This window comes from Culex quinquefasciatus, chromosome 3 (genome assembly GCF_015732765.1).
Source record: "Culex quinquefasciatus strain JHB chromosome 3, VPISU_Cqui_1.0_pri_paternal, whole genome shotgun sequence".
NCBI lineage: Eukaryota > Metazoa > Arthropoda > Insecta > Diptera > Culicidae > Culex > Culex quinquefasciatus.
This window is the reverse complement of record NC_051863.1, coordinates 657518-674609: the sequence shown is the minus strand read 5'-3', so window position 1 is coordinate 674609 and position 17092 is coordinate 657518. Positions and strand designations below refer to the sequence as shown.

The following is a 17092-nucleotide window of genomic DNA, read 5'->3' as shown; positions in this document are numbered from 1 at the left end:
CACCATCGTTGAGCGCGGCGTCCTCCTCGTGGGGCTTGTGCTTGTTTTTGTTACCCGCGGTGCCAGGTCCTGTGCCGAGGCGCGTCGGTTGCATGATGTTGTTCATGAGGTTCCCTATGGGTGAGGTTAGGAAGGAGATGGGACCGGGAAAGGCTGGGGGAATCGGTGGAATCGCAGCCAAAGGATCCAATGGAGCCGCGAACAGGCTGGCATCATTCGCAACCGGAGCGGCCAACGCAGCTGAAGGTTCCGCTGACGCACCCCCTGCTGCTCCTGCGGCCACAATTGGATCAGCTGCCACGGCAGCCGGAGCAACTGGCACCACTGGTGGAATTAGCGGAATCAGCGGTGGCGGCACAAAGCCATTTTTCGTTATCTCATCCACCCGGTTGATGGTTACCTCAATCTCATCGCAGGCCTCTTTGCCGTTCACCGAAATTCGGATGCCGTTGCATTCGATGACGGGCTGATCTTTGAGTGCTCCAACGGCGTCCGCGTAAGGATCTTTCTCCTCGTACTGATCGTCACCCTGCTGCCATCCGCTGGGCTCAAGCTGTTCAACCTGGTCATTCCAGTAGGCGGCGTCTGGCCGGTCGGGGTCCGACGCTTCCGGTTTGGTTTGCTGCTTTTCGGGCTTTTTGGTTTTATTCTTGTTCTTTTTCTTTTTCTTCTTCACGACCTGCTTGGGAGGTTCTGAATATCCAGAATCAATGGGATCTTGCTGAACTTGGTAACCATCGTTCTGCGGTTCACTCTGATAAACTACGTCCCGTTCCGGTTCGGGAGAGTATCCATTGTCCATCAGGGACAACTCAATCTGTTGATTCGTATTTTCCGGATAAACCGGCTTCGTTACAATGATAATCGGAACGGGTGTCGCCGTTGGAAACGCTATGAACCCCGTTGTCCCGGCAAAGTTGCCCAACATGTGACCCGGCGTAACAATCCCATGCTGGCCGGTAAAGTCAACGTTAAAAGCGTCCTGCGTCTTATCGGACCATTTGGTAATAATCTTGTGAATAATCGGTTTCTTACGCACGTTCATGTAGCTATACTGCGGATCCCGACCATCCGGACCCGGATCGCCCCAAATCGGGCTGCTCTGAACGACGGGGGCCAACGATACCGACCGCAGCGTGTTTGGCTCCTCGACAAGGGAAGGAATTGCCCCAAAATTGCCAACATTCTCCTTTTGAAAATTAGCCAAATTTTTGAGGAAAAAATCCTTGATAATGCTTTCGCTAGACAAGGGGTCCGGCTCTGCAAATTTGGTATACCTGCTATTCTGGTCCTGGGTCGTCGCCGGTGCCGAAGTTGTCGTCGTCGTAACGGGAGCCTCGGTCGTGGTTGTGCCCCGCAGCTCGAGTGCCTTCGGTTGATCCTGTTCCCGGTTTGCTGCTGCTTCGGTGATGACCAACGGTAGCACGTTGGTGGTCGGAATCAGCTCTTCGGTCACCTCCAGAGGGTTGCTCTGGGCGCTGGATCGGTAGTAGATGGGTTCGGCATTTGGTCTCGCCAGGGCCGGCCCCACCAGCAGACACAACAGCAGTATGGGTTTGTGCTTCATCGTTGTGCCTTTGGAGTTAAGAATAAAAGAAAAGCGTATGAGTGATGCTTCTGATTTGGTAGCTAATTATCGATTGATTATTCAAAGAACTTGGTTTGGAAATGGACATCCGCCGGACACTTTTGGGGATTGACGCATTCTCTTATAAAATAGAATATCATTCGCCAAAATTGTATTCAATCTTGGTTTTGGGCAATGAATTCTTAATATCTACCTACTTATTGTTGCATACTCTGAAGTACCTTTTTTGTATTGCAATATTGTGTATTGTGATTATTCACTCGGAGCTAGCCGGTTCACCAACTTTCAGAGTTTAAAAAAAAAGTCATACTTTTGGCTTCAAAGATCTGTACCGAAGTCACCAGAAATCAACATTTTGCAAACAAAATTGTTCTCAATAGGGTTCTAAAGCACGATTAAAAACACGATTCAAAACAATTTCTGATCACTTTTTTTTCATTTTCATACAAAAAAAAATACAGGATAACATTTTATGATGGATCAACTATGGTCCCCTTGGAACGAGCTGTCAAGTTGGACCTTTTTGTCAATAAGGGCAGCGAAGTTAATTTTTCAATGATGATTTTTAAATCCATTTTAAATCCATTGCGGTTGTACAAAGGGTCATTGTTCTCAGAAAAATAAGCTTTATCGTTGTGAACAATAATAAAAGCAATAAAAGCTAAATTAACACGATTTTTTAAAATAATCTTTCAAATGCAGATGAATTAAACGAGGAGTCCCGTATCCAAATCTATTCATAAGTTATAAGTTCTATTGAAATAATTAAGAATTTAATTTTGACCTAAGTTCAGCACTCAAAGACTATTAAACTCCAGCATCCCTCCAGGGGTTTCCCACAGTGTCGGAAGCATGACTCACCGGTTGGGCTCGTCTATTTGCACCCTTCTGACCCACCACCAACAGCCAGCGAGGTGCCAACGGTTTAGTTACAGTTCACGCGTTCAACTCGAAATATAGGTCACCGAAAGGGGTGGTAGCATCGACCGAATAAGCCTAATCCGAATCTAAGCCATTGAAAATCGCTTTTGCCACTATCGGCTGCTGCTGCTGTTGTTTTTTTTTACCTCTGTGCTGATGCTGCGCAGCATAATTTTGTAGAAAGTACCACCTTTTTGTACCCCGAGGAAAGCCACTTTGTAGTGAGCTTTATTTTTTTTCTAGTCCCGAGAGGACCCGCGGACAGTTTCTCAACATAAACACAAACAATGAGAGTCATGTCGTCGGAGGAAGTCTGAAGTGTTGTGTGCCTTATGGAAGGTGTGAATAAAGGAGTGTTCCGCTCGCCATATCTCGCAAAGTGGGTCGGAAAAAGATTCAGCAAGCTCAAGCCGTTGACCTCTCGGTCAGATGAGTACCGGTAGTGAACAGTTACTTACACTGGTCGACAAATTGAGTTTGGTTTTGGTTATGACCTACACATATCGATTAACATTCCAACGCCCAAGGCTCCAAAAAAGTTGGAGCGGTAAATTCAACTCAAGGTTTCTCGGGCATAACTCAACAACTTTTTTTTTCGCGTGTAAAAAATAATTCGCCAAAAATTCCGCGGAGGCAGCCGTTTTAAAAATGGTGGAACGAAGATTTCGGTCACAGAAATTACAGATTTGATCAAATTAAGTTCTGCAAAGTTCTAGGATCATCTAGACATCCTAACAAATCACTGAACCGAGCGAGAACCAGCGAGTTGAAGTTACCGTTCCACCTTTTTGGGAGGCTTGGGCGTCCGTGTAAGTTGGACATGCGTTGGGCGTTCCAGTGTTAAATGAACACGAATTTAACTTTGAATCACTTTTTAACACCAATAGGGTAGTTTGGAATTTTTTTCAAGACCACCTCGGAGAGAATGTTCGAGAAAGTCAACAAAATGTATCAACCTCGTTGATGCGATCTTCCCATGTTTGGCCGAACTAATCGCGCCATTCATTGCATAATTAACCGCGAAGATTGATCGAAAGAGTGGCGCACACGACGTCGTTGTCGTCGCCATCAAAGATTGAAATTACATTTTACGACCCATTAACGCCTATTTTCCAGAATCACGCGGCACCATGAGTTGCAGGAAAGTTTTTCCTTTCTTCTTGAAACCCGCTTTTTCAATTTGTACCATGATAAGCCAGTTCTTGACCTGGTCGCGCGACTAAAAAGTCCATCTTCGTTGGCCCACTTTATTGGCCATGTAAACGGGGCGTAAACACGCGCTCCTTCACACAACATAGTGCAGGTTTGGATCTTTCTCCGTCTCTATCTTTCCTCTCAATCTTTCCCCACGCGTTTTCCTTTTCATTTTCCCCATCCTAAGCACGCACACCTGATCGATCGAAGCAGCATCGCACCACCCATCATCATCAGTCATCTTTTTATTATCTGGGTGCTATTTTCAAGTTCATTAACTGGCCCGCCTTTTGGGGAACTTGAACGGTTTTGTGTTTTGTGTGATTGGAGAAGAGTTTCCGCACGCTGCCAATCAGAGGGACGAAATTGGGGTGGATTTTAATTTAAGCTAGCCGATTGGTTGTTTTTGGCTCACACAAATTGATTAATTGCATGCGCTCTTATTTTGTTGAGGGGGGGAAATAACCTTTGATTGTAACTGATGGAAAATTTTGATTGTTTTCGATATCTAAGATTCAAACGATTTTAGAAATCCAACTGCTTTCATCATTACAGCTCATTAAATATGAGATGAAGCACATTTGATAAACAACTCAGTAAATTAGATTTTTTGGTTATAAATGTAAAACGGTGCCAACTCACACAGCAGTTGTTCCGACCCGTCTTCGATTTACGTGATACTTTGTCCTAAGGGGTAATTTTGTCCTAAGCCGAGCTCCATTTTTCGATATTTTGTGACGGAGGGGTTGTACGACCCCTTGCATTATTGAACTATCGAAATAAGACGGCTTACGCTTTCAAAATTTCTGCCATTTTTATTACTCAACTATGAATAATTTTGGGACATGTTATTTTATGGGAAATTTAATGTACTTTCAAATCTTCAATAAATATTTTTTCATTAGGAACAAAATTTTTCATTGTAAAATTTCGTGTTTTGTCTAACTTTGCATGGTTATATTTTAAAGTATGATAATTAGGGTTAGTGAAATTTCACGATTTCGCGGACAGCGTTAAATCCGTGAAATTTGGCTTTATACGTGAAATCCCGTGAAATTTTATGTCTGTGTGAAACTGTAACGATTTTACTCAAAATGATTTATCAAACTCAAATAAGGAATTGTTATCCGAGCATTCGTTGGTGAAGGTTGTCTGAATCAACATGACTCGTCGCGTCCCGGCGCAAAACGCCGGCAATATTGCCCTACCTGCGGCTCAAGCAGGCAAAAAAGTGTGAATTTCCAAAAGGAAGGTTGAGGCCTCAACTGATGGCCAAAAACCGGGAATTTCCAAAAGGAAGGTGCTTTTGGAAGTGACATCGAACAGCAAAAAGACGAAAAAGAGCGACGGTACTGTACCGATGGATGAGGAGGAGGAGAACTCTTCATCGCACGAGGAGCAGCTTTTGAAGAACAACAAGTTTGCTGGACTGCCTGACGAGGACCAGGTAGCGGAAGCAAAGGAGAATGAAGTGAAACAGCGAAAGGAGAAACTGCCTCCTTTTTATGTGAGGCAATCAGCAGCAACGATCGACTTTCGTGCGGGGCTGGTTGAACTCATCAAGTCTGGGAAAGTCCAAGGCAACATTCGTCTGTGTCAGGACGGATTTAAGGTGCTGGTGCAATCCAGGCAGCACTATCAACTGGTCAAGGATTACTTGACCGAAAACGAGGCGGAGTACTTTACCCATGATGTCGTCATGGATAAGCCGTTCAAAATCGTCGTCAGAGGTCTGTACGACATGCCAGTGGAGGAATTAGCTGCCGAGCTAAAAGTTTTGAAACTGGATGTGTTGGCCGTGCACAAAATGAGCCGACGCAACAAAGACATCAAGTACCGTGACCAGCTCTACCTGCTGCATTTGGCTAAGGGATCGACGACGCTTCCTGAGCTGAAGGCGATTCGAGCGGTTTTCAACATTATCGTGTCGTGGGAGCGATACCGACCAGTGCACCGTGACGTCACACAATGCTTCAACTGCCTGGGCTTCGGGCACGGAGGTAAGAACTGCCACCTAAAGCGTCGTTGCGCCAAATGTGGTACCGATGCGCACATCACATCCCAGTGCATCCAAGATTCGCTGGTGAAGTGCCTCAACTGCAACGGTGAGCATTCGTCAACCGACCGAAAGTGCCCCAAGAGAGCTGAGTTCGTGAAAATTCGGCAGCAAGCATCGACGAAGAATCAGCCTCAGCGTCGTAGAACTCCTCCAGCCCTGGTGGAGCAAAATTTTCCACCTCTTCAACCGCGACGCCAGGTCCCGAACTTGGCACCGTTGCCGTTGGATCCCAGGAAGAGAGCTGAGATGAATCATCCACGGCCGGGTTCCAGCCAGGAGCCGAGACCGCCACCACCGGGCTTCAGCCAGGAGCCAAGACCAACCCAAGAACCAGCAGTTGAGGAAAATGGTAATGATCTTTACACCTCAACCGAACTCCTCAATATTTTCAAACAGATGTCCGCTGCACTGCGTGGATGCAAAACCAAGACCCAGCAGATTGAAGTGCTGACCTCGTTCGTCATCCAGTATGGATCGTAGGTCCCTCAAGCTGCTGAATTGGAACGCTTGCTCCATTAGGAGGAAGAACTTAGAGCTGGTGGATTTTCTTCGCGAGAAGGAGATCGACGTAGCTGCCATCACGGAAACTCATCTGAAGCCCGGTGAAAAAGTTTATCTGCAAAACTACAAGATCGCGACGCAGCTCGATAGGACCACCTCTGGAGGAGGAGGTGTGCTTGTCGCTGTTCATCGTGATCTCAAGCCACGCCGGCTGCCACACTTCAAGCTGGACATCATCGAGGCCGTTGGGGTGGAAATTCCCACTTCGGTTGGCCCAGTACTCTTCATTGCTGCATACTGCCCACGTCAGGTGAATTCCAGAGATGGTTCAGCAGCAAAACTGAAGAGCGATATCCAGAAGCTGACACGGCGGAGCGCAAAGTACATCATCGCTGGTGACCTCAACGCGAAGCATGAAGTTTGGGGCAACAGCAGGAGGAATCGGAACGGAGTGATTCTGCACAACGATCTGCAAAACGGATACTACAACGTTGTGAGTCCGGATCGTCCAACGAGGGTGGCTCGGTCTGGGAATCACTCAATCATCGACTTCTTCATTACCAATATGGCTGAGAACGTGGCTCATCCTGAGGTGTTTGAAGAGTTGAGTTCTGATCACTATCCGGTGGTTGTGGAGGTTGGAGCTTCCGTTACTCCGCAGCGGCAACCAACCCGGAAAGATTACCACAACGTTGACTGGCAGCAGTTTCAGCAAGTGGTAGACAGCAACATCGACTATGATCAACACCCGGAAACTTCTGCTGATATTGATCGTTCGCTGGAGGTGATCCAGCAGGCTATCAACCAAGCAGAGGCTGCCAACGTTCGGGAGGTTCCTGTTAATTTTAAGGTAACTGATATTGACGTAGATACTAAACACTTGATTAGACTTAGGAATGTTTATAGGAGACAATATCAACGGACTGGGGACTATGACAAAAGATTTCAGTGAACAATTTGAACAAAATCATACAAGACCGACTTGACAATATCAGAAATCAAGAATTTTCAAAACATGTAAGCCAGCTTGGGAATTATTCAAAACCATTTTGGAAACTTTCAAAAGTTCTTAAAAACAAACCAAAGCCTATTCCTCCTCTTATTGTTGAGGATTCTCCTTTGATTACATCCGAGGAAAAGGCAAATGCACTTGGGCTTCATTTTGTTAGTTCACATAATCTTGGCGCTTCCATGACCAGCCGTAAAGAAACATCAGTTGCCAATAGTATTTCAACAATTAATAACTCTACCTTTGAATTTCCTGCAGATTCCCATGTTTCTGGTGAGGAAGTCAAAGTTGCAGTTAAACAAATGAAAAATATGAAAGCTCCAGGCTTTGATAACATTTTAATCTAGTGTTGAAAAAACAGAGTGATCAGTTCTTTCAACATCTAGCCAATATTTTCAATAAATGTTTGCAACTTGGTTACTTCCCCACCAATTGGAAACTGGGCAAAGTCATACCAATTTTGAAGCCTCAAAAGATCCAACATCGCCAACAAGTTATCGTCCCATTAGTCTTTTGAGTAGTCTGTCCAAACTCTTTGAGAAGGTCATCTATTCAAGGCTTTTGGATTTTACCAACGATAATAATATAATTTTGAATGAGCAGTTTGGCTTCCGAAAGGGCATAATACTGCTCATCAGCTTACGAGAGTAACTAAAATCATCAAGCAGAACAAGCTTGAGTCTAAATCAACTGCTATGGCTTTGTTGGATGTTGAGAAGGCTTTTGACAATGTTTGGCATGATGGTTTGATACATAAACTGTATTTATACGGTTTTCCAATGTATCTTATCAAAATTATCCAGCACTATCTTTCGGAGAGATCGTTCAGGGTTTTCTGAATGGGATTGCTTCTGGATTATTCAACATTGATGCTGGGGTTCCCCAAGGAAGTATTCTTGGCCCACTTCTGTACAATATTTTTACATCTGATTTGCCTACTCTTCCTGGTAATGGTGTGTTGTCACTTTTTGCTGATGACACTGCCGTTATTTATAAGGGTAAAATAACCAGATATTTAGTTGGCCGTCTTCAGAAGGGTCTTGACGTTCTTTCCGAATACTTTGGCGACTGGAAAATTCGCATTAATGCAGCCAAAACTCAAACCATCATTTTTCCACTTTCCAAATCGGCCAGATTTGCCCCAAAGGATGATGTTTTGATAAAAATGAATGATGTTTCGACCCTGGTCGAAGGAAGTTGTCTATTTAGGTCTCATACTTGACTCGAAACTATTGTTTCGGCAGCATGTAGACAAAATATTGAACAAGTGCAGCATTCTCATCAGGTGTTTGTATCCTTTAATTAACAGAAAATCAAAGCTATCTTTGAAAAATAAGCTAGCAGTTTACAAACAAATAATTTACCCCGTTATTGAGTATGCAGTACCTGTTTGGGAGTGTTGCGCTAGAACTCATAAATTGAAGCTCCAGCGTGTCCAAAACAAGGTACTCAAAATGGTTTTGAATGTTCCTGGCTGGACAAGATCAAGTGAGGTTCATGAATTAGCAGAAGTAAAAATGTTGGATCAGAAGATTCAAGAAAAATGTTTGAAATTCAGGGAAAAATGTGCTATATCTGAATACCCCTTGATTCAAGGATTGGTTTAGTTTATGGTAAGATTAAGTTAGTTTTAGGTTAGGTTATGTTTTCTTAAATTTTTTTCCTCATTGTACCTAGTGTTACAAAAATGATAAATCATATACTTTTAAAGTTAAGAAAATGAACAGTGTTTAAATCACGAAAAGCAAACTAAAGCTGAAGAGCCACAGCTGACCACTTATTATGTAAACCAAATGTAATTATTATAAGAAAGATTCAATAAAGTATATTTAATTCAAAAAAAAAAAAACTCAAATAAGAATAAAAATAATCTTTTGAAATACTGTAGAATTAAGCGAGTGAATACCCTTGTTTAATTACTAATATGGGTTAGTGATTTTTGACGATTTCGAGGACGGCGTGAATGTGAAATTTATCAATTTTCTCAATTCTTTTTTTTTCTTCAAAATAACAACATAACAAATATTTCATCCATACATATTATTTAAGTAAATTTTATTAGTTCCCAGTTGAACCATTCGAAGAGTCGTTCAAATTTTTTTTTGAAGTTAACTAAATTTAGTAATTTGTTATTTTTGGAAATGATAGCCTGTTAGTATAACATTTTGCATCAGATTAAGGAAGGACGTTGTGATGGTTACTTTAGGTTAGTTTAGTAATATTTCCATCCGCTGTAATTAAAATTTCACTGCTATTTTATTTGAAAAGTAAAGTTACTTAAGAAATTAAAAGAATCAAGCATTGTCTTATTCAAATTAAAATTAAGGACATTTTTTATCTATGAAATCAACTTTTAAAAATATTTCAGATTATTCTGAGTCCTGTTTAATTTTAACGATATTTGATTATTTTGGTGGATAATTCCCGTGAAAGTTTAAAAAATACTACTTTTTTTTGTTTTAATTTTGAATTTTTTTTTCAATTCAATTCGGTTTTATTGGTGAATAATCAGTTTACAATCACTTCTTTTGCAATTCACAACAGAATTTTGGAGTTCCTTTCAGCTGTGCGTTGCATCATAATCCATTTTGGAACAATTATTTCTAAAACTAAAGCACTAACAAGAGCAAGAAAAATTTAAAAAATGCTAAAAATATCATTTTAAATAAAATTTTTGAACACAAATGCATTATTTTTGCATTTTTGCAGTTTCTGCGATTTAAACATAAGATTTTCAGAGTTATTTTAACATTTTTCACGTTCCGCGAAATTTGCGTGAAATTTGGTGTTTTGAAATTGAGGCCCCGTGAAATTTGCAATTTTCGAGCGTTAAAAATCACTAAGCCTAATGATAATGTTCTACAAAATTGTAGAACAGGCAATTACACATAAATTTACGTCAAAACTTTTTTTTTGTAAAATCGCGCTAACTCATGATAGTAACAAGCAAACCCCTTATGTTTATATACGAAAAAAAAATTTAAATGCATTTGATCTATAGTTTTTTTTTTTCTTAAAAATTATTTTCCCTAAAAGAGCACGTAGCTAGCAAAATCTAAACTTAGTAACATCTCAGTTGAAAGGTTCTCCAAATCTCTAAATTGCAAATGTAACATCCTGGAGCAGAACTGGTAAAATCTAATAAACACTAATTGAATTGAATTAAACGCATTTGATTTAGAGAAGAACTCAACACCCGGTACATGCTGATTCCTTTTGGTGCTGAAACTCGTTAAATTAAATTTAATACAGAATATTTTATAGTGATGATCAATTTTCTTCGAAAATGATCAACGGCTTCACTTAAAGATGAAATTTTTCACAAATGAGCAATTCTCTACCAAAACCGGAAATGGATTTTATTTGTAATTTTTTATTTGGCTCAAACTTTGTGGGGGCCTTTCCTATGACCAAATAAGCTATTTTGTGTCATTGATTCACCCATACAAGTCTCCATACAATTTTGGCTGCTGTCCATACAAAAATGGTATGTAAATATTCAAACAGCTGTAACTTTTGAGTGAATTTTCTGATCAATTCAATTCGGCAAAGTTGTAGGTTTTGTTGAGGACTTTTGAGAACAAAATAGGTACACGGAAAAAAATTGCAGATTTTTTTATCAACTTTTTTTTTCACTAAAACTCAATTTCCCAAAATACGTAGTTTTTGATTTTCGAGATTTTTTTATGCTTTAGGGGACAAAAATCCGCAACTTTTGCGCCATAGAGAAACATGCTGAACATCTGCCGCCGAGTTATGAATTTTTTGAAAAAATAGTGATTTTTGGAAAAAATCAAAGTTTCATGCAAAAACAAGTTTGACATTATTTTTTAATATTTTGAATTTTTTCAAATCAAGACTAGCATTTAAAATGGGCGTAATATTCAATGATTGGCCCTTTTAAAATGATAGTCTTAACTAAAAAATTAAAATATTCAAATTCAAAATAATTTTTTCGAAAAGATCGGATAATTTCACGAATGTTTCATGCATTAACATTGATAATCGGACCATTAGTTGCTGAGATATCGTCATTAGAAAATGGTGGGTTATTTTGGTGAGATTAAGAAAACTTCAATTTTCGTGTTTCTTTTTCTTGAAGCGTCTCTATCTCAGCAACCCGAGGTCCAATCTTCAATGTTTCTTAGACAATTTTATAGCAAATTTTCTGAACTTTTCAAAAAAAAAACTATTGGAAATGGTCACTTATGGTCACTATTTTTAAAAATTGAAAAACTGCAAATATTTCGCTAAAATCAAACTTTCGGTGGCTATATCTTGAAAACGGAGCCCTTTATCAAAAAAATCTGTAGAGTACTTTTCGATTGCAAATTCAATTTTGCATTAAAAAATAATGTCAAACTTGTTTTTGCATGAAACTTCGATTTTTTCCAAAAATCACTATTTTTTTAAAAAATCATAACTCGGCGGCTGATTTTTTGACCATGTTTCTCTATGGCTCAAAAGTTGCGGATTTTTGTCCCCTAAAACATATCAAAAAATCTCGAAAATCAAAAAATACGTATTTTGGGAAATTGAGTTTTAGTTGATTAAAGTTGATAAAAAAATCTGCAATTTTTTTTCCGTGTGCCTATTTTTTTCTCAAAAAGTCCTCAACAATACCTACAACTTCGCTGAAGACACCAAATTGATTAAAAAATTCACTCAAAAGTTACAGCTGTTTGAATATTTACATACCATTTTTGTATGGACAGCAGCCAAAATTGTACGGAGATTTGTATGGGTGAACCAATGACGCAAAATAGCTTATTTGGTAATAGGGAAGGCCACCACAAAGTTTAAGTCAAATCATAAAATACAAAAAAAATGGTCGAAATCGGCCGATTTCGTAGAGAGTTGCTCTAATGGGCATGGCTGACATTAGGTTTATGATGTGAGATTGGGTCATACAAATTTGCCCCTTATACTAATCGAATCCAGAAGTGAAAAAAGCAGTTTTTGTGATGGTCCAAACTGGGGTATGAACTCCCGATCTACCGCTTACAGAAAGGCAAGAGATTGGAGATTGTAGAATAGTCCAAATACTTTCGAAAAATTAAAGATTAGTCTATTTTAGAATAAGGTCCTTAAATTAAGCTTAAATTTGTGAAATTATTGTTCCCAACGATGAAGCTTATTATTCTGAGTACACCTTTGAACGACCGCATAGAATTTAAAATGGATTTTTAATTCAATTTTAAAAAATTAACTTCATGGCCCTTCTTGTTGTACAAAAAAGTTTACATAGGGTTTTAGTACCCAACTTTAGTTGCTCAAGATCACAAAATGAAAAAAAGTAAACCTTTCGAAAACTATAAACAGTTTTGGGTCAATGCTTTTGCAAATTTATTCTTAATTATTTACATTCATTAAGGCTCCCACCTTTTTAGCGCTCAATTTCGTGCATATTTTCCGCTATTTGTCTTCAAACGGTCCAGAAAACCTAACGGTCTGCGCCGGCAAAAACGGGCAAACGACCGAAATTCTCCACTTTCACAGCACACGGCAAATATCCATCAAAGTCTTCCCACAGCCGGGGCACTTGACAAAAATGAATCGTCGCCACACCTGAAATGGCAACGCTTTTACGACCCGGGAATAACCGCAAGAGTCGCCGAGGTCATTGCCAAGGCCCCGGACTTTGGTGGTGGTCCCACGGTAGCACAGAACCGACGGTTGCGAATCACCGTCGCCAGCAGCTGCTTGAGAAGAACAAAACGAAACCCTTCCGAGCTTTCACATAAAGTGGGTTAAGCACACTCACCACGAGTTGATGATTTTCAGATGAAAATTAAAGCAGAAACAAACCCCACGTTGGCGGCTTTGTCATCGTCGTCGCAGCACCGAAATTGCTGCTGGTATATTTGCCTAGCGCAAGAGCACTCCTTGAGGCGTGTAAAGGCATAACGTTCCGCGGTAGTGTTTTCCTGCACAACTTTTCTCACCCAGTTTCACGCGGAAAGGGTTTCGTTTAATGCGAGTGCGCGCGTGTTTGCCACTTCAAACTGGCGTGGCATGCGATCATCATCAGCGAGGGTAATGAATTTTCACTAGAAAATTATCATTCACAACAAGCGATGGCGGCGACGATGCCGCGTCTTTCATAGGAAAATCGGCGTGGTGCCTTTTGCATACAATGCATTGCAGTTGACATTGATGGTGGGCTGGGAAGGGAAAGTGCTGCCGAGATGGTCTAGTTTTGATTGGAATTTTGGTCGGGGAGATATTTGATTAATAATTGTTTTCAGTTGATGTTTTGTTACAGCTGACTAAGACTAAGTTAAAATGTCAGAAATGTTCATTCCCAAACTTGAGTGGCCAAATCCACTTACACGCTCTTACAAACAAGGTGATCTCGGTCCACAGTCGATCTAAATCAGTGAAGGCTCAGTTATGGTTTAAAGTTGAACGGCTTTGAGGAGCTAAAGTCTTAGAAAATTTAACGATTGCCTGATTGTTGGTATATTGATGATTTTTTTCATGAAAAAATAGTAACCCAGGCGGAAAGTGAGATGGTGGCGATAACTTCGAACTATCTTGGCTTGTTTATTTGCATCTTGCTGCAAACTCCTCGAGTTATGACGACATTTGAAACCGACTGCGTATCGTGGAAAGTATATTATACTGTATTCTCTACAGTTGATATTGAGATGTTAGTGGTAGTTTTTTTGGATTTAGCAAAAAATTAGAAATTTTTATTTTTTCCAAATTTCAAATTTTGCAGCCACTGACAGAATTTTCAATTTCCGACACTAAGAATAATTTTCATATGCTTTCAACATGAGCTGATATTTTAAAGTTTAATTTTATTTATGCTGGACATTGAAATTTTCTCGTATATTTTTGAATTCTTTATTTTTTACAGAAAAAAGCATTTTTTTGGGACTTTGGAAACATGATAAATTATTTTGATGTTCATTTTTGCTTTGAACCATAATTTCGGAAAAATTGTCGCAATTACAGGAAATTATCATCAGATTTTTACAAAAACATCAGTTCGTTCCTTAAATAATGTCCCTAACAAAACGTCTTCATTGAAATTTTGAAATTAGAAAGTCGGTTTTTAATAATTATTGATATACCCTCTACAAAAATCGTTCCGGCACTTAGAAAATTTACGGGATCCGCATAACGACAAGATTTTTGGTAGAATTTATTAGATGTTCAGGACTTTGCGAAATTTTTGCTCTCAGCCAGTTAAATATTTTTCAACATTTTGAAAAATTATTTTGATAACACTTTTTGAAGTTTTACTGTGTTTTTTTTTTTGACTTATTGAATTTTAGGAACATTTCCATAAAATTTTATTTTTAATTGAAAAAAGAGAATACAGTCATGCCTCGGTTTACCGAGGCGTGCATAACCGAGGCACAGAGCTTATGGGATTTTGGCTATATGGGAGACATTGGCTTTAATCGTACGAAAAATCATGCAAACATAAAAAATTATAGTGTTTTGAAATCATTAAAATTATTATTTCATGAAAATTTTCACAAAGATACGCATTTTTTTTCTTTAAAGAAATCAAAAATATATTGTTATTGCAATATGGGTATCGAATGATCAGTTTTTTTTTTCATACATTTTTGATGTAATAATAAAATTTTTAGAAAATACTCAAAATTTTCACAAAACTACGTCTTTTTGGAAAAAAACTTCAAATTTCAATTTTTACAATATGAAAAAATCCCGATCGTTTAATACCAATATTGTAAAAATTGAAATTGTGAGTATTTTATTCAAAAATATGTAGTTTTGTGAAAAATGTGAGTATTTTTTAAAAATGTTGTTATTACATTCGAAATGTATGAAAAAATCCCGATCGTTTGATACCCACATTGTAAAAACGGAAATTTTAAGTATCTTATTCGAAAATACCTAGTTTTGTGAAAAATTAGAGTATTTTCTAAAAATGTTTTTATCACATTCGAAATGTATGAAAAAATCCCGATCGTTTGATGCCCATATTGTAAAAATTGAAATTTTGAGTATTTTTTTTTGAAAAAAAACGTAGTTTTGTGAAAATTTGGAGTATTTTAAAAAAAATTGTTATTATATCTGAAATGTATGAAAAACCCTGATCATTTGATACCCATATTCCAATAACAATATAGTTTTGGTTTCTTTAGAGAAAAAAAAATGCATTTTCGAAATGCAGGAAAAATACGTATTTTTGTGAAAATTTTCATGAAATAATAATTTTAATGGATAGCTGACATCATCCATCACATCATTTCAAAACACTATATTTTTTTAATGTTTGCATGATTTTTCGTACAATTAAAGCCAATGTCTCCCATATAGCCAAAATCCCATAAGCTCTGTGCCTCGGTTAAGCACGGGCAGCTGAACGGTGCAAAACCGGGGCAGTGCAAAACCGAGGCGTGCAAAACCGAGGCATGACTGTATAGAGACTTTGGATTTTTCGTGATTTGGAAAATTATTGTGACGTATTCTTCACAATTTTTTATGAGTTTTTAAAGTAAAACAATGTTTCAACTTTTAAAAATCTTGTTTTGATGTAAGAGCGAATATTCCTGAAATATTACTCATATTTGTGAAGAGAGAGGGGGTTGGGGGTCTGAATTGTGGCGAGGTGCATTAAAAACCAATAAAATTATTTTTGGGATCAAAATTTACTTTATGAACTTGACATGATTTTTGGAAGATTATTGTTGTTTGCCACTATTAACTCAACTTAATGTGGCATTGTTGGTCAAATAAACTCAACAAGATTGTTCGCAGATACTCCTCGAACAATTTATGTTCGATTCAATTTTGCAAACAATTGTTACCTAACCCGTTAAATCAACCTGATTATAAACCACCTGTTTAATGACAACTTCCACTGACCACAACAAAAAACAAATGAGAAAATAATCTAATGTTCCACCTGAATTAGGTCCATTCATCATAACGTTCATACAAAACATACCGTCAATTCAGTATAGACCAAAAAAATTACACCAGCAAATCGCCAGTACTTCCTGCCACCATCAAACAAGCGGGGAGAGAAAAGAGTACAATTTGCACACTTTAACCCGACGCAACACAAAAAACCGCACCAACGCAATCGTCGAAAATCGACACGTGAGTGTTGCAAAAATGAGCGATGCATTAAAAATTTTCGCCGCTTTCCATCAAAGACGGAATTACATCGATCAAATCGAGCAATTTTACTTTCGACGGAGAAGAAAAATGTGCTCCGAAATATGTCACCCGAATGCGTCACGGTAACCTTAATTTCGAGACGACCTGTAGCGGTCGTCCACCTACAACCGGCTGTGCCACTTTTTGTCCCAACCTGTTTGACCGCCAGAGAGTGAGTGTGATTCAGCCGGAGACCAACAACAACCACAACAAACCGGGAGATCGAATCGCAAGTCCCCCAAGTGTATCGAAACAGGGGTTCGTCGCTTGTGCTACCAGAAATTCTTTACGCGTTCCAGCGACACCCTGGGGCGCTTTCTCCCGGCGATTTGAATGGGGTTTCGGAAAAAATATTCGATTCGATGGGTGTGTAACTGATGTTTTTTGCTTTTTTGTAGTTCTACTGTTTGTGGCAGTGAAGTTGGTATACTGGTCGACTACAACGGTGTAACAACTGGGTGGAAGGAGATGGAACGGGTCACTCGCGGATCGTGAAGGCTTTTGACATTTCCCCCCTTGCAACTTCAGTCTCGGACTGCATGGAGGTGAGGCTCAACATGGACATTCCATATGAGGTGATTGAAACAAATCGCCAAATGTGGAGTAATGGAGGACCTACACTTCCAGAAGGAACTATTCGTTTCTTTACGGATGGTTCAAAAATGGGCAC

The 17092-nt window shown here is 39.3% G+C and overlaps 1 protein-coding gene across 2 annotated transcripts in view; it reads right to left on the bottom strand.

Annotated features, from left to right (window-relative positions):
- The window catches only part of LOC6053018 (location of vulva defective 1), a 31681-nt gene that overhangs the window by 5460 nt on the left and 9129 nt on the right, over positions 1-17092 (bottom strand). The window contains exons 1-2 of one of the 2 annotated variants that reach the window (XM_038264134.1): positions 1786-1807; positions 1278-1575 (exon numbers count right to left, since the gene is read on the bottom strand). In XM_038264134.1, coding sequence (XP_038120062.1) covers positions 1278-1567 — 290 coding nt within the window. In that variant the 5' untranslated portion in view covers positions 1568-1575; positions 1786-1807. Of the gene's footprint in view, positions 1-1277; positions 1576-1785; positions 1808-17092 lie in introns of those variants that run through there. The other variant, XM_038264133.1, reaches the window with a different exon arrangement.